Source organism: Leptodactylus fuscus, chromosome 4, assembly GCF_031893055.1.
Source record: "Leptodactylus fuscus isolate aLepFus1 chromosome 4, aLepFus1.hap2, whole genome shotgun sequence".
NCBI lineage: Eukaryota > Metazoa > Chordata > Amphibia > Anura > Leptodactylidae > Leptodactylus > Leptodactylus fuscus.
The window spans coordinates 203,165,043-203,187,039 of NC_134268.1; the positions used below are offsets into that span (position 1 = coordinate 203,165,043).

The 21,997-nt window shown below is 45.6% G+C and overlaps 1 protein-coding gene across 1 annotated transcript in view; it reads right to left on the minus strand.

Annotated features, from left to right (window-relative positions):
* The window catches only part of MYO3A (myosin IIIA), a 151,793-nt gene that overhangs the window by 13,679 nt on the left and 116,117 nt on the right, over positions 1-21,997 (minus strand). Inside the window, exons 27-31 of the mRNA XM_075271731.1 lie at positions 19,261-19,341; positions 18,563-18,686; positions 17,005-18,055; positions 16,144-16,282; positions 6,421-6,506 (exon numbers count right to left, since the gene is read on the minus strand). Of these exons, the coding sequence (XP_075127832.1) occupies positions 6,421-6,506; positions 16,144-16,282; positions 17,005-18,055; positions 18,563-18,686; positions 19,261-19,341 (1,481 nt within the window). The remainder of the gene's footprint in view (positions 1-6,420; positions 6,507-16,143; positions 16,283-17,004; positions 18,056-18,562; positions 18,687-19,260; positions 19,342-21,997) is intronic.

The window sequence follows — 21,997 nt, forward strand, 5'->3', positions numbered from 1 at the left end:
CCTAGTTTTTGTATTGCTAATGACTCTGATTCTGGTGCTGGTTCTGGTGCTTCCCCCACCTCCATTGCTGATACTCTTGTGGAATTGCGCCGCCTTAGCGCCTACCTGGCGGCAGTTCCCACCAAGACTGATATGGAAGATTATGTGGTGCGACTTGAGCAGTCTTACAAATCGGAACACTCCGCTGTTCGTTCCTCTGTACAACAATTAGAAACCAAAGTGGATTCCCTTGAGGTGGCCTCTGCCTCCCACGAGTCTCAGCTCTCCTCCCATGAAGCTACCATTGCTTCCCACACCCAACAACTGCGATTTCTGTCCGATATATTGGATGACCTGGAGAATCGCAACCGGCGTAATAACATTAGAGTGCGGGGTCTTCCTGAATCCGTTGAACCGCAAAATTTGGATGCTACTTTGCGCACCATCTTCAATTCCATCCTGGGGGCCCCCTTGGATTCGTCTATTGAACTTGACCGCGCGCACCGCTCTCTGGGTGTGCGCCCTCCTGGTGACAATAGGCCTCGTGATGTCATTTGCAGGGTTCACCGTTATCAGCTGAAGGAGGCGATTATGCGCAAAGTCCGGGAAGCCCCGAAGGTTCTGTTTCAGGACTCTGAGTTGCAACTGCTTCCAGATTTGTCTCGCCTCACCCTTGCTAAACGGAGGGCACTGAAACCCCTCCTGGAAGTTCTCAACCAGCACCAAGTTCTGTATACATGGGGCTTCCCTTTCCGCCTACAGATCCGTCATGGTGGTCGTGTCGTCTCCATGTCTCATCCGGATGAACTTTACGATTTTGCTTCTACCTTGGGTCTCCCGTCAGTTCCCGCCCTCTCCTGGCCCCCGTTCCCTGGTGATCTTCTGTCGGCTCCTCCTGCTCATCCTCAGAGGCGCTCTAGGAGGCATCGTAAGACCCTCTCCCCGGAGGGGGCGGATGGCTGAAATGCCCGCTGTTATTCCTGTTTGCCCGAAGTGGACTCTCTTCTTTTTTTGGGACATTTGTGGGAGGGTTTTGGGACATATTTTGCTTGTGGGTTCCCACCCTCTCTAAAGCCTAGGTGGTTTTGTTTGGTCCGCCTGCATCATTCTCTTTATTTTTTTGTTAGAATGCCCTAGGGGGCGTTGTGCGGACCTCTGTTGTGATGTTCTGGTTGGTCAGCATTTTATTTTGTGTTAGAGTATTCATGGTTTTGGCGTTTTCGCCTGGGGGCCCGGGATGGGGTGCCGGCTTCTTTATTTGGAAAAGCCCGTTTCCCACCGGGGTCTCCACGCTTTCTGTTTGCGTGGTCTTTGGCAACTCTTTCTTTGCCGTCTCCCCACCTTCTTGTGTGGAGTTCTTCCCTCCACCCCACTTAGTTGGTTTTGTCTTCCGTGCTTTTCTTCCTTTTGTGTCTCCCTTCGGTTTGTTTGTTCTCCCCCTTTTCCTCTCTTGTTTGTACCCCCTGACTGTTTTTTGTTTATCTTCTGGTTGTCTCGTCTCTCTCTTCTTTCTTCTCTTTTTTCTTGGCCATGTCCTCAGTCAACTTTTGCACCCTCAATGCTAGGGGCCTAAATGTCCCCCAGAAGCGTAACCAAATTTTGTATCAGTTGCATAAACAGCGCTCACATGTCCTTATTTTGCAGGAGACCCATTTTAAGAAGGATCACGTCCCAGATATTCGCAGCCGTCACTTCCCTAAGTGGTTCCACAGCGTCAATCCAGTTGCTAAGTCCAAGGGAGTCTCGATTTCTATCCACCGTTCCTTACAGCACGAGGTCCTGGACACCTGTATCGACCCTGAGGGTAGGTTCCTCTTCTTGAAATTGCATACGGGCGGTACGGTTCTCACCGTGGCCGGTTGTTATCTCCCGAATCAGGGTCAGCTGGCGTTCTGTAGATCCCTTCTCCGCAGATTGGCAGACTTCAGCGAAGGGGTTGTGGTTTTGGGTGGTGATTTTAACTTCGTCCTGGACCCTCAGGTTGACTCCTCCCCCCCGCGCCCCTCCCATGCTCCCTCACAATTGCGCCGTTTATTGTCGGCCCTTCACAATTCCCAACTGGTTGATGTTTGGCGTATCCAACATCCTCAGGGTAGGGATTATACTTACTTTTCCCCGGCTCATAATTCGCATAGTCGCATCGACTTTTTTTTGACCAGCCATCACGCCCTGTCTTGGTCCCCGGCAGTCCGTATTGACTCGGCTCTTTGGTCGGACCATGCCCCTGTCCATTTAACATTGGACATCCCTGGTTTACTGCGGCGCCCTTTCAACTGGCGCTTGAACGAGGGCCTGTTGAAAGATATCCCCTGTAAGGAGGCTGTCGGGGAGACCATCCGGAATTTTTGGCTGGATCACGCTTCTGATCCTACTTCCCTCCCTATGCAATGGGAGGCTTTGAAGTGCGTGGTAAGGGGGGTCCTTATCCAGCATGGCGCTCGTCTCAAGAGAGAGCGAGCCGTTGGGGTTGCCACCCTTTTGACCCAGATCCATGATCTGGAGTTATCTCATAAACAGTCCGGCTCCCGCTCAACCTATACGGAGCTTCTTAATGCTAGGGAGGAACTTCGCGCCCTCTTAGATGGGAAATATTTGCGCTTCCGGGACCGCGTTAAAAAACATTATTATGAGTTTGCTGATAAATGTGGTCGGTCGTTGGCTCGTCGTCTTCATCCGCGTGATTCCCCTGCGTACGTTCCGCGTCTGCATACGGATTCGGGTGGTCTCGTTCACAATCCCTCTGACATTGCCGCGGGGTTCCGCTCATTCTACTCAGACTTGTACAATATTCACGGTCAATACGCGGATTTGGATCCGTCCGTGCTTAGAGGTAAGATCCGTCAGTATGTCTCTGACACTGCTCTCCCTTCCCTCTCTTGTGAGGACGCGAAAGCTCTTGAGACGCCGTTCTCGTTAGAGGAAGTTGCCGCGGTAATTCAGTCCACGCCTGCGGGTAAGGCGCCGGGTCCCGACGGGTTCACTGCTCGTTTTTTTAAATGTTTCAGTTCTCTCCTTTCCCCGGATTTGGCGCGGGTGTTTAATAGTGTGGGGGACTCGTCTCCGTTCTCCGCGCAATCCCTGTCTGCTCTGATCACTGTGATTCCTAAGCCTGGTAAAGATCCTGTATGTCCTGGGAGTTACCGGCCTATCTCCTTAATCAACATTGATGTGAAATTGTATGCGAAATTGTTGGCTAACCGTCTTTCTCCTTTCATGCCCGCTTTGGTTCACAGTGATCAGGTTGGCTTTATCCCGGGTCGGGAGGCGCGAGATAATGTTTGCAAAACTGTTTTGGCCGTCTCGGTTGCCCGCTCCTCTGGGGTTCCTCTTTGTTTGCTTTCGCTTGACGCCGAAAAGGCGTTCGATCGCATTCACTGGGGATTTCTTAGGGAGACTCTCGCACAGATCGGGGTTGACTCGGGATTTTTGGGCAAGATCTTGGCTCTCTATGGGGCTGCGTCGGCGCGTGTTCGGGTGAATGGCATAATTTCAGATCCTTTTCCGGTCCGGAACGGTACCCGCCAAGGTTGCCCCCTCTCGCCGTTGCTTTTTGCTTTGGTGATGGAACATCTGGCGGTTGCTCTGCTCTGTATTCAATTAGGATCCCGTATGGTCAAGGCGGCTCTATATGCGGATGACCTTTTACTGTACGTCTCGGAACCGCGGGTATCGTTTCCGGCGGTCTTGCGTGAATTTTCCCGATTCGGTGCCCTTAGTAACTTTAAGGTCAACTTGTCCAAGAGTGAGGCCCTTAATGTTTCGCTTCCCTCTCCCGAGGCTGAATTCCTGGCGCAGTCTTTCCCTTTTCGGTGGCAACCTACCTCCTTCACATACTTGGGGATTCACATTTCCCCTGATCCTTCTTCCCTATTCCAGCTTAACTATATCCCGCTTCTGGACTCCATTGCTGCTGATCTACGTTCTTATGGCGCCCGCCTCCCCTCCTGGTTTAGCCGAATTCATGCCCTTAAGATGGATGTCCTCCCTCGGTTCCTGTACTTATTCCAGGCCCTTCCCATCCCTCTCCCACGTGCTTTCTTAGCTCGGGTACAGTCTCTGTTTGGGAAGTTTGTGTGGGGTTCCTCCCGGAGCAGACTTGGGTTTAGTACCCTTGTCCGGCGCAAGTACAGGGGAGGCGTTGGCCTCCCGGATGTGCGCCTTTACTATCGGGCCTCGGTCTTGCTTCGTTTGTTTGATTGGCAGTTCCGTCGCCTTGATAAGCAGTGGGTCTCCATCGAATTTGACCTGATTTCGTCCTCGTTGTCCTCTTGGCCCTGGATTCCACCGCACTTTCGTCCCAAATCCCCTGGCCTTTACATCCTCCCTTCGCACTTCCTGAAAGTGTGGGATTCGGTTTGTTCCTCTGGCCGTTTGGCCCGTGTTCCGGGCCCGCTGACTCCCCTCTTTGACAATCCTATGTTCCCCCCTGGCTGTTCGGTTGATCGGTTCCTTTGTTGGGACAGATTGGATTGTACTTGTCTTCAGGAGGTGGCGGGCGATTCCCCGCTCCTTCCTTTTGCCCAGCTATGTAGTTCTCACCCCGACTTGCGCCTCTCATGGTTGGAGTATGCCCAGCTTCAATCCTTTCTGCAGCGGTTCTCGCTCACTTCTCGCCTCTCTTCTCCTGCCTTGGCTTTGGAATCCTATGTCGGGCGACGGTCCTCCCCTCCTCGAGCCCTTTCACTGTTGTACGACGTGCTCCTCTCGGATGTCACTGCGGAACTCCCCCCCTATGTCGCCGCCTGGAATGCCGATCTTCCTGTGAGTCTGTCGTCTGCGGATTGGGACAGGTCCTTCCTGCTCTCTCACAAGATGGCCCTCCCGTGTAGCGCTCAGGAAAGGAATTATAAGATTCTGTCCCAGTGGTATAGGTGTCCAGTGCTTCTTCATAGGATCTTTCCTGCTGTTTCGGACTCATGTTGGCGCTGTGGTTCCGCTAGGGGTACTATGCTGCACATTTGGTGGGATTGTGATGTTCTGCGCCCCTTCTGGGATGCGGTGTTTTCTTTGTATTCCAGGGTCAGTGGGCGCTCGGTGGCTGTTTCTCCTCAGCTGGCACTTCTGTCGGTCATCCCTGGCCGTCTGTCGGAGATTAAGAAGGACCTTCTGGGGCACTTCCTCACGGCCGCCAGGGCTGTCATTCCTAGACGCTGGCGCAGCCCTACTCCCCCCTCCATGCTTGACTTCCTCCAGGAGTTCCTTCTTATTCAGCGGATGGAGACTTTGGTGGCGGAAGACTCTCCCGCTTATCCCCAGTTTGAACTTCGATGGCGTCCCTGGGTTATGTTTCAGGAATCATCTGCCTTCTCTTCTGCCTTCGCTTGAGTGTCACTTGGCCATCTATTTTCTTTCTCCCTTTTTTCCTTGCTTTTCTTGTCTTACTTGTTGTTTCTCTGTATTTGTCTCGTGCTTGTTTGTTTGTTCTGTGTCCCTCTCTTGTTTCCCTTTTCCTTCTCTTGTTGGGCTGTATTTGGTTTGTGTGGAGGGGGGCCCTTTTGGCTTCCCTGCCCGCTGATTTGTATGCTCCTGCATTGTTGCTCGACTGTATTTCTTCTGTTCGTTCTGTATTTTATTGAAAAATCTTTAATAAAACCCGTTTAAGCATAAATATCTCTCCCAGATTAAAAAGGAGCAAGGATAAAAAAAACCCTAAAAAACACGCAAAAACAAAAACAAAAAAAATAAAGCCCCATGTGTCACTGAAAAAAAGACACAGAAATTGGTTGAATGACCGAAAAAGCTAAAAATGTTACAGCCCTCAAAAGCACATGTAAGGAAAAACCCAAAAATGTGTCTGGTTCTGGACCAGAGAGACTGGTCCGGTACCGAAGTGGTTACAGAAAAACTAATCAGAGTATACTGTAATGGTCTAGATTTATTAATAATTTATAAGGCCCCGTTCACACAGAGCAAGAGGGGGCGGATTTTGGCGCAGAATCCATGTCATAATGCTCCCACTCTATACAGACCTCTAGCTGGAATACGCGGCTGATTCAGCCGTGGCCTCCGCCTCGCGGCAGCACACTCCATGCTAGTTCCATTAATTTGGGCCTACAACGGATCGGAGTGCCGCAACTGTTGGAAGTCGCGGCAGGAGGTTTTTGGTCATATTCTGACATGGCTTACCGCATCAGAGTCAGGACCAAAATCCGCCATCCGCGCCCTGTGTGAAATTCTGGCATAAGGAATGGTAAACCTGTCATTTGGTGTTGGCTCCATCCCTGACGCTAAACAAGACACAAGTGGCAAAAAGTGATGAAGGTGTGAAAAATCACAATTTATAGCGCAACTATGAACCATAATTCGCAATTCTTCACACCATAAAAGCGTCGTAAAGCCTGTAATAAATTCCTGGAGCAGATGGTTGGGTTTTAGTTTATTACGTCTTACAATTTATCATTCTATTCAATTATTAGCATGAAACGATCCCTATGGACTTACATGTAGGAGACTGTAGTACGTAGACTCATCCGGACTGGTTAACGTCTTTGGTTGTTGTCTTCTAGGAACCCTCTGTGGCTTCACATCTAATTGGGAAAAATTCTAATCAGTAAAAGTTACAAAATAAATTAGAACAAAATAACAAAAAAAAAAACGAATAAAAAATGGCGAGCAGCGAGGCGTAACGTCAAGCTCCTACTCTGTAACAGGATCTCACAAGCACTATCTTCATATGGGGCAGAGGGGCCTTTTGGGTCCCCCTCACACTCCATTAAATGATTTCACTGCACTGCCCTATAGCCCTACCGGTATGACATTGTGAATATTGCAGATTACCGCCGCTTGTCACTCATGTTCTGCACTTTTTGTATTTAGGATTAAAAATTGAAGGCAAGCATCTGCTGGTTGTGCTATGGGCCACATCAAGTTTTCCCTGAGTGTCAGTGCCATAAATGTCTTCAATTTGCTCTATTACTCCCGCAGATTGATCTCATGATTGTGGCGGATTCCTAATTAAATGGTTTAGTTCATTAAAAGATTTCTAAACCCCTGGCCGCAAGTAAATATTTATCATCTGCGCCTCCGAGACTTGGGAAAGCGTGGCGTACCGTGCTGATGAGACGTCTCATAGAAGTCTCCTAATTGAAGGAATTAAATACCACAGGCTACAGTCCATGGAAAAACAATACTGCAAGTGAATATTAAAGTGTACCTCCGATTAAACAGCCAGTGAACAGTACAGGTCAAAATAAGAAACTTCCTAATATATCTTATGAAAGAAATCTGTTTCCTTCTCCCCTCATTGAGCTGCTCTCTTCTTCTTTATCTTCAGTGTTGATCTGTATAGAACCTGTCTCCTTACTCGCTTCAGCCTCCTGGAGAGGGGAGGGGGAGGAGGAGGCTGTAATTGATTTATTGCCTCATTGTGTGTAGTAGTAAACCCTTATCTTGATAGATAGCATCTCTCTCACTCACAGTACAGCAACTTTGGTTATTTGTGTGTCTTTTCCAGAAGTTACCTTCTCCCTGTCACGGTCATAGACGCCCAAATACCGTGGGACTGAATGGTGCTTGCGCTAGTAGGGAAACAGGGTCGGTGAGCTGACCCTAGCGCTACAATGGCTAACTAGGTCCTCCCTGAGGGTGTTGGTCAGCTGTACCTGAGCCAAGCTCGGCCCGACAACTACTGGCTCTCTAAACATGAAGACCTAACAGACAGGTAGGATGACAGATGAAAGAGGCTAGGGACTGGGAAACTAGAGGCGGTCACCCCTAACGAAAGGATAAGAGCAGCTGCAAACAGTAACAACTAGGATGGAACATTCTGGAGAACTAACAGGTGAAGCACAACCTGTTAGGGAATTTCTAGGACAGCAATTCCCCGGTAGCTGTTGGACCCTGGGATGGGACACTAAAGACAGTGAGCTCTAAGCTGAAGCCCCTAACTGACCTTTCCTATTGCCAGGCCCAATCCTACGTAATAGGCAGCAACCACGAAGACAGTCCCTTCCTGGATATGTAAGACACAAAACGCAGACAAGACGGACAACAACAAAGAGAGGTCAGCTAGCCAAGGGTCAGTAACAGTAGAGCGATGCAGTGCCAAATCGAAGTCCAAAGAATAGTCAGTGAGGAAAGCCAAAGATCAAGGATAACAATGCAAGCAAAAATAGGGACAGTAAGGAGCAGGTACGCACAAGGCAATAGCAAGCACTGGTGTGAATGAGAGCCAAGACTAAATAGGGAGGAAGAACCCGCCCCTGGAATTGACAGGAAGGCGACTGTCAATCACAGGCAAGACAAAATTAACCACTTAATGGACAGAGGCAACAAGGGCAGAAGGCGGGTGTGGTGCAAATACAATCACAGAACTAGAGCCGAGTTCACACAGTGCGACCAAAAACTTTAAGCCAAGAATCAAACTGCACACGCCTCCTGCACCGCAGCACGCGAGCAGAGGGTGGTGCAATGGCCCGAACAGGCAGAGATGTTACACAACCACTAAATACACAACAAGAATTTAGGAGAGGAAGAGTGGAGTAGTGAGGAAAGGGTATCACAGGACAGGGGCAAAACAAACCTGAAACCCAAAACAGAAACTCACAAATTCCAAACAGTGACAGAGAGCCAGAAATGCAGGACAGGGGTGGAAAAGGAAAGTTTGAGGGAAAATGGACTCTCACACAAAACACAATTCACACCACTTCCAATTCAGCTCCAGAAACTGAACAACTCCAACTAAACTCTCCTTCTAGACTTGGCTGGTAACCACAAAAACCGGCGAGGACTGAAGCCAGCAGTCAGCCCTTACAGACCCCGGAAAAACCTGATAGGGTGACGACAATTACACACACCTGAGCTCGCAACCACCAAGACACAAAGCGAGCTCAAGTAGACACTGAGGCTGAGAACCCACCACTATCCCAACAGTGGCCAAGAAAATCGACCTTAGAACCACAGGACACCGGCTCAAATCCCCAGATGAACACCACTCAAAAGCACAACCATTTTATATATATACTGTATATATCTAAGATCCTGACACTCCCCCTTCCCTCTCCATAGAGTTTTATATAAAAAGTAACTCAGTCTGATGAATGGAGAAGGAACAGATTTCTTAAATAAGATATATTAGAAAGTTTCTTATATTCACCTGGACTATTCATTTATGTAAAGAGGTTTCATAGTTGTAGGTTTGCTTTAAAGGTACACATATATAAAAGGCAAACAAAACCAACAAAAAAATGAAACATTGCATTGCTAGAACTAATAAGGGTTTGTGCACGCAGAAAAGCCACGAAGCGACGCTTCTAGGGGAGACTCCATCTGTACAATACGTGTTTAAACACAAACACAATTTTTCTTCTCATGCCATCTGTACGAATCTGAAAAATCCCCCCCGAAGGCGATGGATGTCAAATAACAGATCGGTGAAACAAGAGATTCAGTGCAGTTACCTTTACCCTTACGAAAGGGATGGTTTTAGGAGGTGGAATATGGCAATCACCTTGGGGTACCATGACTATGGTCAGGTTCAGTTGGGTAGGGCTCTGACTATATAAAGGGGGATGCATAAAGATCATCGTATTGTAGGGCTGTCTATGTCTCCTGTACCAGCAGAGGATTCACCAAATTGGAGATGAGGATGTAACTTGTCATGACTAAGGTGTATCCTCCTGGGGTCCATGAAAGGTAATAATCAACACCAGCTCCTCCAAGGACCACGGGGGCATTTACTATTGGACATCTCATTGTTCTAGATCCTTAAGAAATTTACTATTGACTCCATCACTACCCTGACCACCATAGATTACAATTAACCTCTTCATTGCCCTGGACCACCAAGAAATGCAATATTATTCCCTTCTTGTCATGGACTACCAGGTCATTAACCACTTTGCTAGCCTAGTACTATTACTATATAGTAGTATAATGTACGCTAAATATAGAACATTTTATTGTATTTAGGAAGTATATGGTGTAGAGATGAGCGAGTACAGTTCGGATCAGCCGATCCGAACAGCACGCTCCATAGAAATGAATGGATGCACCTGGTTCTTCCGCTTTGACGGCGGCCGGCCACTTAACCCCCCGCGTGCCGGCTACGTCCATTCATTTCTATGCGAGCGTGCTGTTCGGATTGGCTGATCCGAACAGTACTCGCTCATCTCTAATATGGTTGTATTATGTGTACTCTAAACCCATGTTTTATCATGGGTCCATGTGAGGGGGGTGAAGAGTGTGGAGACATACAAACTCAGGATATGTCCTATTCCTGTCCATTTGCAGTCCAGGGTCATTATCGAAATGAAAAGGACTGTGAAGGACATGGACAAGACATTATCCATGTGCTATCCATGCTGTGTTCTCACGCTTATGCTTGTGTCCATGTGATGAGTAATAGATTGACACATTGTAACAGTGAATAGTAAACAGGAAACAAAGAATCAAAACACAAATCAAAATTCCTAAAAAAAAAGAACAAAACTGCATAAAAGGCAAATTAAATGTTGCTCCTGTTTTTTTTTTTTTTCTGCCGTTACATTTTGATATTTCTATGACTACATTTTACCGGTGACTATATGGCGGCGTTGCGAGCTGAACAGCACTGAATCACACTCTTCTAAACAGAGGTCTCTTATTATCATCCCCGCACAATGACAAGGTGTTATTATGTAGAACATGGATGCATTAGTAGTAGTTCATGTATTAAAAAAAAAAAAGAAAAAGTTTGACAGCTGAGAAGAATCTCCATTTACAGGAGGTGATTCATACATCACGAGGCAGATGACTAATGCCATGTATGATTACTAAGCAGAACCCTGCGGCCCCCGCACACCACGGTTGTGGAGCGCGCGGCTCTCTGTTGGCAGACACGACATTACAGCAATTTCCTTAAATCCTCTTACAGTTTTCTGGCTGGCAGATGCCCAGGCCACTGACATCAGCAATGGAAATATCCCGAGAGTGGTGGCCCAGCTAGAGAAGGGCAAAGAGGACACTCAGCACGAGATTGTTTTATGGCAGAATAGCATGGCGGGAATAATGGATCTCCTGAGGTGTAGTGAACCCATTCTCTAGGATTGTGTACAGTACCTTACTTTGTATCATGTCACTGCTGTTACATTAAGATAAGATAAGATAATCCTTTAATAGTCCCACAGTGGGGAAATTTCAGTATGTTACAGCAGCATAGTAATACAGATACAGGATAATACACAGTAATATATTACAGGACACATATTATGCTGAGAAGAGAAGATATACTAAGAGTCCATAGCAGCTAAGGAACAGAAGAAGAAAGAAGGAAGACATCATAATCATTTAGTTTTCTGTACGGAGTGATCTTCGCTTGGTCTGATGTAGATTATACAGCCTGGTCGCGGTTGTAAGGAAGGACCTGCGATAGCTCCTTCTCACACTTGGGGTGAAGCAGATGGTCACTTACAGCACTGTCAAGTGCCATCAAGGTCTCATACATGGGGTGGGATTTATTCTCCCGCATGGAGTTAGCAGGGTAAAGTGGGAGGAATCTATTAAGACTGGAGTTTCCTATGCCGGTCTTGAATAATTTCCTCACTGGTTTGAGATGTCTGGATTATTAAGAAGCTCCAACCTCTTAAAGGTGTTGTTCAGGACCATAAGGTAATAGAAAATGAAGCTATTCACAGGTCACCCATATCAGATGCCCAGCCTCAGCATCGATCAACATTCTTAACCCATAGGATATATGGCTGGAAGCAGCTCTGCCACTAGAAGCTATATACGGCCATAAACGGCTCGGCTCTTATCGAAGTGAATGGCAGCAGAGTTGCAATTGTCCTGAGCCTCTGCTACATTATACAGAGCTTCTGTTCCATACATTCTAGCAGCTCCTATGCCATTCACTTCAATAGGAGTTGCTTATGGCCGTATACCTTATATAAAGCCGTATATAGCGTCTAATGGCTGAAAGAGCTGATCAGTGTCTTGTCTCGGTGTTTGATACTCATGGTATATCCTGTGGATAGGGTCATTAGTATTTCTTTTACCGGGTCTTGGACAATACTTTTAATAATTCTGTATTGAAACCTATGACAGTGAGGGAATGGCGAAGATTTCTCATATAACTTTACAATCTTTCAATCCTTCAGCATTATACTGAAAGCAAAACCCTATGAATTGAGGTTGTACAGAGACAGTGTCCCAGCAGCTTCAAACTACAAGAATGCTGTTTCTAGAAAAACACACATTTCTTTTTAAAGCATACCCGCAATTGTAAAAAAAAACTTTTCAGAAATAAATCGTAGCATTTCTAAAGCAATATATTTAGGCAAAGTCTTTCATTTACATAAGATACCAGTATAGATTGGATCCTTGAGATGGGACAACCCCTTTAAGGAAAGCCTTTCTTTGATGAGCAGGAGAGGTTTTGTAAAGGGTTAATTTTTCTAACAATCAGTAGCCTAGAAGGAAATTAAAACATTTTTTGTGGATGTCCTGTATAAAGGAATGGGGGCCGGGGCTCCTGGGAAATAGGGGCCCCGTGCAATGCCCAATTTGCCTCTTACAAAATTGACCTTGCTCATACGACAGATTCTTTTTCAGAAAATTGTCACTTATCTGCACAAAAAATTGGTTAGTAAATGTGAACTACAACTACTCCAGATATAGAGGATTATACATAATGTGCTGCTCTGTGATATTCTATTATATGTGGCAATGCCCGCCATACTATTACGTTAGAATGTACCCATAGCTTAGCACATGGCTCACCATACACGCTGTGCCCAGTCATTCCAGATTGGTACATAATAGCGATCCTTTCCTGCCCTGCACTTACAGCCATATATAAAGAGCAGCGGATGTGGAACTGAGAACACTTCAATAAAAACATCACAAAAACCCTATAACCCTCAATGTTGGTGTGAAAGCTTTTAGAGAAGAGTGTCGTTACACCTGGACTGAATCTTCATGACTCATATAAGTGAATGTAATATCAGCGCAGGGCAGAGCTTGGTCTTGTTGCATATGTCATGCCCTTCCGATATTCCCTAGTAATTCTATGTATTAGGATATGGCAGAGAAACAAAATCCCTTTAATACCAGTTTGAAGCAGTGCTGTGTATGCTTTGTGCATAGTCCTTGTCCCTGACACCAGACCAGTCTCGGGAATGGTGCAACAAAGAGACAAGTTAAAGTCCACTTTCCCTAATTTTCCCAAAATTTGAGATCTCCTAGACTTTGGGAAGAGCTGGCAAATCTCCTGGGTGCATCCTTTATCTGTGTCCTCGGGACCTCCAGAGGTTGTGATGTGTGTGTATGGCAGAGGTCACTTAGGAAACCTTTACACTGAGCTCACCAATAGCTCACCCTATCAAATAATGATAATGATGACTCACTACCCCACCACATATCAGCTAATTAAAGGGGACACAGCTCTTCAAATAGGCACAGCTCTCTCCTATTCAAGTAAGTAGAAACAAGCACAGCACCATACCTTGTATAGTGGCCACGACTGGTACTACATCTCTCTCCCTTTCAAGTGAACAGGAGAGAACTGCAGTACCATTCCCAGCCACTACTCAGTGGAGCAGATTCACTAATCCTGCCTAATTTTTAGATAATATGCAGCAGATATATCACAGTGGAGAACTTCGGATATCTCTGGCAGTCCCAGAGAATACATGAATCTGGAATACACCTTTCTGATCACCGGAAGAACAAAACACCCCTGTTTTTGTGGTCGGTTGGGATCCCAGCAGTCAGACCCACACTTATCTGCAAATTGTCCCCAACCTGTGAATAAGGGACAATTTAACTGGATAGGCAAATCGTTTTAAGGCGAAGGCCCCATGTTGGACGGCGCACCTTCAGACAAGTCCCAGACCATAGACAAGTCCCAGACCATAGACAGGTCCCAGACCATAGACAAGTCCCAGACCATAGACAAGTCCCAGACCATAGACAAGTCCCAGACCATAGACAGGTCCAAGATCATAGACAGGTCCCAGACCATAGACAAGTCCAAGATCATAGACAAGTCCCAGACCATAGACAAGTCCCAGACCATAGACAAGTCCCAGACCATAGACAAGTCCAAGATCATAGACATGTCCCAGACCATAGACAAGTCCAAGATCATAGACAAGTCCCAGACCATAGACAAGTCCCAGACCATAGACAAGTCCCAGACCATAGACAAGTCCCAGATCATGGCCTTTCACCTTTATGTTGTTTTATGGTGATATTATACTTTATTTCATTACTATATCCAGATAGGAAACCGCACACCAATAAAATAATACGGATGAGGAAACAAATCGCTATATTTCTCCTGATCTGAGATATAAATGGCGAAGGGAAAGAAACAATTTCATTACACCGGCTGAAAAGTTGTCAGGTAACAACAATTTCTGCCTCAAAACCTTTCCAATAATGGAAACTGACAGAAGATAACAAAAAAGCAAATGAACCTGTAAATACCCTTAGATATCGCCTCGACACAGTAGCAGCGCACAAGTGGCGCGCCAGAACAATGACTGTGCGAAAGCCTTCGGAAAATGTTAATTTGTTTTTGGGAGCCGAGCAGGTGATATATTAGAAATAGTACAGGGTATTTTACATGAAATTACGCGGAAAACCCCCCCCCCCCCCCCAGCATGATGGCCATACAGAAGCAATGAGCTCATACAAGCATGCACTGAAAAGACATTCATGTTATGGATTCCAACCCCCCGCTCTTGAACGTACAGTAGAGTATACAATGCAGATACAAATATTACTACCAGTGCAACGTTATCGCATTTATAGATGTCTGTTGAGACCATGAAACATATACCATCCACTTCAGATAAGAAGAAAAACGACAAATCTCGGGTAATAGTGATGTCCATGGAAGGGGTTCGATTCACTGGGATGAAAGTCAAACCAAAACATCTTCTCCAAAAGTATAGGAGACCCATGTAGCTGATTCAGGGTTATTGCCCATCAACAGTGCAAAGCAGGGTATTGGTTTGGCTGGTTGACATGTCACAGATGTGGGTCAGAAGGGGTACGATGTCTCCTTAGGGAGATGAGACCTTTGCAGGCCACCTTGTACTATGTAGAGTTTTGCAGGAATTCTGGTAAAGGAATAGGTAAATAAGTTCTCCTTGATGGGAAAAGGAAAACTTGCTCTAGCACCAGCTATTGGAAGGCAGTTCCCCAGCATCAAAGTTTCATAGAAAACCAAGCATTGATTTATAGGGAGCAATCTTACAAAAGGTGGCACTAGAGCACGTTTTTCAATAATCACCTGGAAGAACTTATTGACATATTCCTTTCCTAGAAATCCTAGTAGAATATGTATGGTCTGTAAGACTCTAAACACTGCAAAGTTGTCTCGAAGAAGACATAGCACCCCTTCTGCTAAATTGTAGGGGGGGAAAAACACATATCAGATTTTGTGCAGAAAGGAGAATTCACCTGTTGTAGTTAAAGAGGTTGTCTGGGCATTTTTTGTTATATTTTACATAGGCGGGGAAGGTGAAATTTTTTAAAAAATTAAGTCATACCTGTCCTTGGTGCTCCAGTGTCCTCCCAACGTGGTGCAGTCCTTCTGCTGGGCTGTCTTCTCAAAGTGCAATTGCTTGCCAGCTGTGACATCCCATATTCCTTCCTTCCTGAAGCCACTGATTGGCTTCAGGAAAAGACTCCGGGTCACAGGTGGTAACGTCACATGCCCTTTGCTGAGGTCGCTGATTGGCCTCAGCGGTCACATGGGGTGGGGACTTCCTCATGGACAGGACCATGCTGAGAGACACTGGAGCACCAGGGAAAGGAGAAAATTTATTGGTCCATTTTTGCCTGTACAACTCCTTTAAGCCAGACAGCAAACAGTCGCCATCATGTTTTTCCCCATAATTCTACTGTACAAGTGGGATCCCTCAACTTTAGGGATCCTCAAATATACTCATCTATATATAACGTTGTATATACCTGGCCATATTATGGTTTCAGGCAACCTATAATTGAAGAGACCTGAAATCGAGTACCCATAGACTTCTATGTACCTGATTCTACTGTACTTTCATAGAGCATCATATGGAACACTATATGGAGATGTTGTACAGTCTCTTGCACAGTCTCAATTGATTTGTATTGAAGGTACTGTATATAATATTAAGAATAACATTAATTATACAATGAAAATTACCGAAAACGGTAATAGTAGTTTCAAAGAATTCATGGTAAATACCTTACCCGTCTTACTTTCATGGGGGCCATTCTCCTTCATTGTATTCATTAACACAGCTGTGCTTTCAGGATTCAGCTGGTTAGAGATTATCATATCGTTCAGCTTCTGTTGCAACATTAAATAGTTTTCTGACAATTTGGCGATCTAGAATGATATAAAATGTAAGACAATGAGACATCCACTCAAAGTGGTGACTACGGCGAGGCTCCATCCACAGTGGTTACCATTTAACCAATAAAGATTTACTTAAAGGGATAATCCGGCTCAATAAAAGTTGGTGATGGACACACAGTGAATGAAAAAAGAGGTGTCAGATCTAATACTGCAAACCTTACTCTGTTCTAACCTACCATGCCATCGAGGACCTTGCACCACCTCTAACATCTCCAACTTTTTGCACCCTTCAATAGGTGCAGCTCCACTTATTTGGTCACTGCTGGAATTTTTTCTCTAGCCCCCACCATTCATGAGCAATCGGTACTGTTACTATACACACCCACCCAATTAGGCTTTCTACTGTCAGGTGGGCAGTCCTTGGCTGGACTAGGTAGTCTGGAACCACCCACCTCAGAGTAGAGAGCCTACTTACAATGATTTCTCAGGAGTGGCAAGAATATAGAGAAAAAAATTCCAACTGTACTAGGATCAGTCGAGCAGCCCTTATTGAGGGATGCAAAATGTTGGAGTTGGTGGAAGAGGTGAAAGGTCATCTTCAAGCGTAGGATCACGTTCTGTATATCTTTATTTGCCATAATGCCAGGCATAGAGGAGTCCCGTGCAACTTTTTAACCACCAAATAATTGACTCTAGGATCCTTCACATGACAAAGTATGAACTTTGTAGCACTTTACTAGGTTGGTTCTCACCTGCTCTGTGAAGAATGCCAAATCTTCCATTTCCTTCAACACACTTGTTCCATTATTTGTGCCATGTGGTTGTGATGGGTCATTTTTATTTGGTAATTTCCCTTCTTTCTTCAATCTTTCTCGGTCTTTTAAGCCTCGGTAGTTACTTTGTATAACAATGGCCGCCTTCTCTTCATCATCATGAGTTTCGGGATGTCCATTGCTTTCTATATTTGACTTTACATCGATCTGAGATGTTTTGCCACTAACAACTGGATGGTCATCTTTTTGGGTTTCCATGTCTTGGGAATTTGTGTCTTGACTGGTGTCAGATAATGGTTTATTTGTAACATTTTGCTGCCTATCCTCTCGGAGTTTCTTTCTTTCCCTGTGACCACGGAAATTGCTTTGGATGACTATGGCGGCTTTACTCTCATCTCCATCCTCCTGGTCCATTTCGCTTTGTTCTTCTCTTGTTTCTATCACATGATCCATTTCATTTTGTTTGCCTTTTACTTCCATCGCATGATCAGTTTCGCTTTGTTCTCCTTTTTTTTCCATCACATGATCCATTTCGCTTTGTTCTCCTTTTTTTTCCATCACATGATCCATTTCGCTTTGTTCTCCATTTTTTTCCACCACATGATCCTTTTCATTTTGTTCTTCTTTTACTTCCACCACATTGTCCATTTCACTTTGTTCTTCTTTTACTTCCTTCACAGGGTCCTTTTCACTTTGTTCTTCTTTTACTTCCACCACAGGGTCCATATCACTTTGTTCTTTTTCTGTTGCTACTTCCATAGCACCTTCTTCTTGAGCGTCAGGCAGGTTGGAATTACTTTCATCTTGTACTTTTTGGCGTTGTTCTTTTAGTTGTTTTCTTTGTTGGTGTCCACGGAAATGACTTTGTAATACAATGGCTGCATCTTCTTCACTTTTATCTTCATTGGTTGTGTTAACTTCTTCAGCCTTGACCGGTTCTTCACTTTTGGTCTCTTCCATTGTCCCTTCTGGTTCTTCAGTCTTCTCCTCTTGATCAGTATTTAGACATTGCTTTCTCTTTAATGAGTCCCTGTCAAAAAAGTTTACACATTTATATATATACATACTTCATACATTCCTCATCACATAACAGTTCTGGAGAACCTCTTAAGACAACTCTGCAGTGTTTTGATCCTTTGTTATTCCTCCTGGAAATGTGTGACTCTATAGATAATCGAGTGTTACCATTCCCCTTGACAATATATTTTACCCCAGACACTGTTAACGGCAAAGAGGCTGCATCAAAGAGACATCGAGACACATGACAAGCACATAGCTTTGCTTCTATGTAAATAGTCCTCCTTGGTGAAAATGGAGAACTTGCTCTAGTTCCACTTTTTGGACAGAAGCTTTGTATAATTCAATGCCTGGTTTTCCTGAACACTAGCAACATGGTCTGGGAATAAAACAAAGCCAGAATATCTCTTCCAAAAATGAGAGGACCATCTGTAGACAGGTCCTTTAAAATGTATATCATGGCTCCATATGGTGTGGTCTAATATAAACTCAACACTTTCGGAATAATTTAATTTCTTACTTTTTTCTCTGCAAACTCCTTCTCTCCTTGAAGCCACGATAGTGAGACTGGATTGTAGTTGCTGCATTGATTTCTTTTTCTGACATTTCTTTCACTTGTTTTCTGACCAAATATCCTCTGGCACCTGGAATGCATTATATTATACTGTAAATGACACAACGGTCAGTTTAAGATCGTATTCACATATCTGCTAACGGATGCAAAAACGGACAACAGATGCAAATGAATAGTCATATACATAGATATCCATCTTAAAAAATATAAATATCTATGCAAATGGATGGACATTTGTTTACATCCGGAGCAGACGGATCATCAACGTCAACAACACGCTCATTATATGGAAACCCAGCGGGCTGCTGAGATGCTGGAACAATCACAGGCATGGCGCGAGGAACAAGTTCAGTGGCAAGCCACCTTGAGAGCTGGCGCAACACCACTGCAGGCAGATCACCGACACCAACAACCTGTTCATTATATGGCGTCCCAGTGAGCTGCTGAGATGCCAGAACAATCAGAGGCATGGCGCGAGGAACAAATTCAGTGGTGGGACAGTTTGTGAGCTGCCGAAACACCGAAGCAGGAGAACCATCGACGGCAGCAATTTTCTGAATATAGATGGATCATCGATACAAACAACACGAAAATGAAGTCACGGGCAGAAACTAGTATATATTGGAAGCAAAATTCTCACGTACGTGCTTGGAACTTGATGATAAAATTTTCCATAATTTCAGACTTTGCTTGAATTTCTTTTCGCACCGCGTGGCCTCTGTAAGCTGTCAAACACAGAACAATGGACAGTTACACGAGTAAGTTCAGATATAGATATAAACAGAATATGTTCTGCAACATAGTATATAATATATAGTAATTAGAGATGAGCAAGTAGTATTCGATCGAGTAGGTATTCGATCGAATAGTACGGAATTCAAAATACTCGTACTCTATCGAATACTACTCGCTCTTTGAATGGAAAAATTCGATGCAGAACCAGCGTTGATTGGCCAAATGCTATACAGTCAGCCAATCAACGCTGGTTCTTCTCCTGCCTTTAGAAGTCTTCTCCTTGCAGCATCCCCGTGGCGTCTTCCGGCTCTGAATTCACTCTGCTAGGCATCGGGCCTGGGCAGAGCTGACTGCGCATGCCCGCGCTACAAGAAAATGTCCGCTTTGACTGTAAGCAGCCATTTTCTTGTAGTGCGAGCATGCGCAATCGGCTCTGCCCAGGCCTGATGCCTGGCAGAGTGAATTCTCGGAGAATCCAGCCCGAACCTCACTCGTGGACTTGGTAAGTTCAATTTGATCGAATATTGCCTACCTCTGAAACGAGCATTTTTCCCCCATAGACTATAATAGGATTCGATATTTGATTTGAGTAGTCGAATATTAAGGGGCTACTCGAAACGAATATGGTATGACCAGGGGTGAGCCTGCTCCTTTCGCCGCCCGAGGCTAACTGCAGAAAGCCGCCCCCCCACCGCTGGGAGGAGGGGGCGGATCGGGGGCGTGGCCGGCGGATCGGGGGTGTGGCCGAGTGAAGGGGCGGGGCTTAGCCCCGTTCGCCGGCAGAGAGTAGGCCCGGAGACTGCCTGCTCTCTGCCTGAGCGTGAGGGGAGGCTGCTGGAGCAGCGCTGCTCCAGTGGCCTCCCCAAACCACCGCTCGGTGATAAGCCAGTCCAGGACAGCTTGTCCTGGACAGGCTTAGGTTAGCAAAAATGCCGCCCTCCCTGAGACCCTGGCATAGTGCCGCCTGAAGCGCTCGCTTCAGGTCGCCTCATGGGAGGTGCGGCACTGGGTATGACCTTTGCTTTTTAGAGGGCCATGGGACCATTGTTAAAATTTGCAGCCTTCTCTATGTTACAGCAGATAACGTATAATGTTCTTAAACATAGATATTCTATTATACACATCCCCTCGAAGTAACTTTATCTGTTTATATTCTATACATTGTATCATTCTATTAGAATGTTCACGTTCAGGCCAAAATTTTTCGATCTTAGCCATCCAGATATTGCTAAAATATTCCCCGACATGACTCAGAGAAGAAAAACATTTACCCCATACTGGAGTTTGTTTTTCGGTAACACAAGAGCGACCTCACGTCAGTCCTGTAACGTGTCAGGCTCTCTGCGGTCTATGGCTCGGCCCCAGGTAACAGAACATCAGACTTTTCTATTTAACCTTTGTCATACTGGTAAAGATTTCGTAGATGGTTACTTTTGTCGTGTTGCTATCCATCCATCATCCTAGAGCACGGTTTAGTTTGAAGCATCAGATTACGGTATTGATTTTAGCCTCACTTTTTAGAAATGGGGCCATAGATCAATATTTCAGTCTTGCGGTAAGATCGGTTTGAGTGTCATGACTTAAATGGGCTCTATCAGCAAAATTTTGCTGTATGAGCCCCACATATGTGTGAATAGCCTTTAAAATGGTTATTCAGGCAATGTTATATTAAACCCTCCTCCTGTTTTAAAATAAAACTATAAAAACATATATGTAAATCATATCTTAGCGTGCACGCTGGGCGGTGATGCACAATCCAATGTCATCTTCTGGCACGCCTACCTCTTCTTTCTTCCTCTTTCGGCAACGCCCTCCAGTCCTGGCTCTTCCCCAGCTTCATCGTCATCTTCCGGCGGTTCAAATGTGATTGGTTCAAATCCGGCATGTGCACAGTGGCTCTCCCTCTGGAGCTACTGTGCATGCTCTGGCGCTCAATGGCAGTGCGCACGCGAGGGATTTGATCCAATTGGATTTGAACTGCCGGAAGAAGACAATGATGAAGCCGGGGAAGAGCCAGGACCGGAGGGCGTCGCCGAAAGAAGAAGAAACAAGAGGTAGGCATGCCAGAAGATGATGCCGGATCGTGCATCACCACCCAGCGTGCACGCTAAAGGGGCATTCACACGGAGTAACACCGGGCGTGTATCACAGTCGTACACGCCGGCGTTACGGCAGACTGCCGAACACTTCCCATTCACTTCAATGGGAGCGCTCGTAACAGCGGCGTTTACGAGCGCTCCCATTGAAGTGAATGGGAAGTGTTCGGCAGTCTGCCGTAACGCCGGCGTGTACGGCTGTGATACACGCCCAGCGTTACTCCGTGTGAATGGACCCTAAGGTATGATTTACATCTATGTTTTTGTAATTTTATTTTAAAACGGGACAGGGGTTTAAAATAAGATTAGCGGTGCCTGAATAGTCTTTTTAAAGGCTATTCACACATATGTGGGGCTCATACAGCATCATTTTGCTGATAGAGCCCCTTTAAAGGAAACCTCCTTCTCTGTCTGATATGGCCAACGGCATGAATATCTGAAATACAACTGAAGCTGAACATAAATGGAGATCGTAGTCACTGTATTGTTAGGAAACCTACATAACTCTTATAGGCCTATGGGAAAGACATCTCCACTTGGCAAAGCCTCA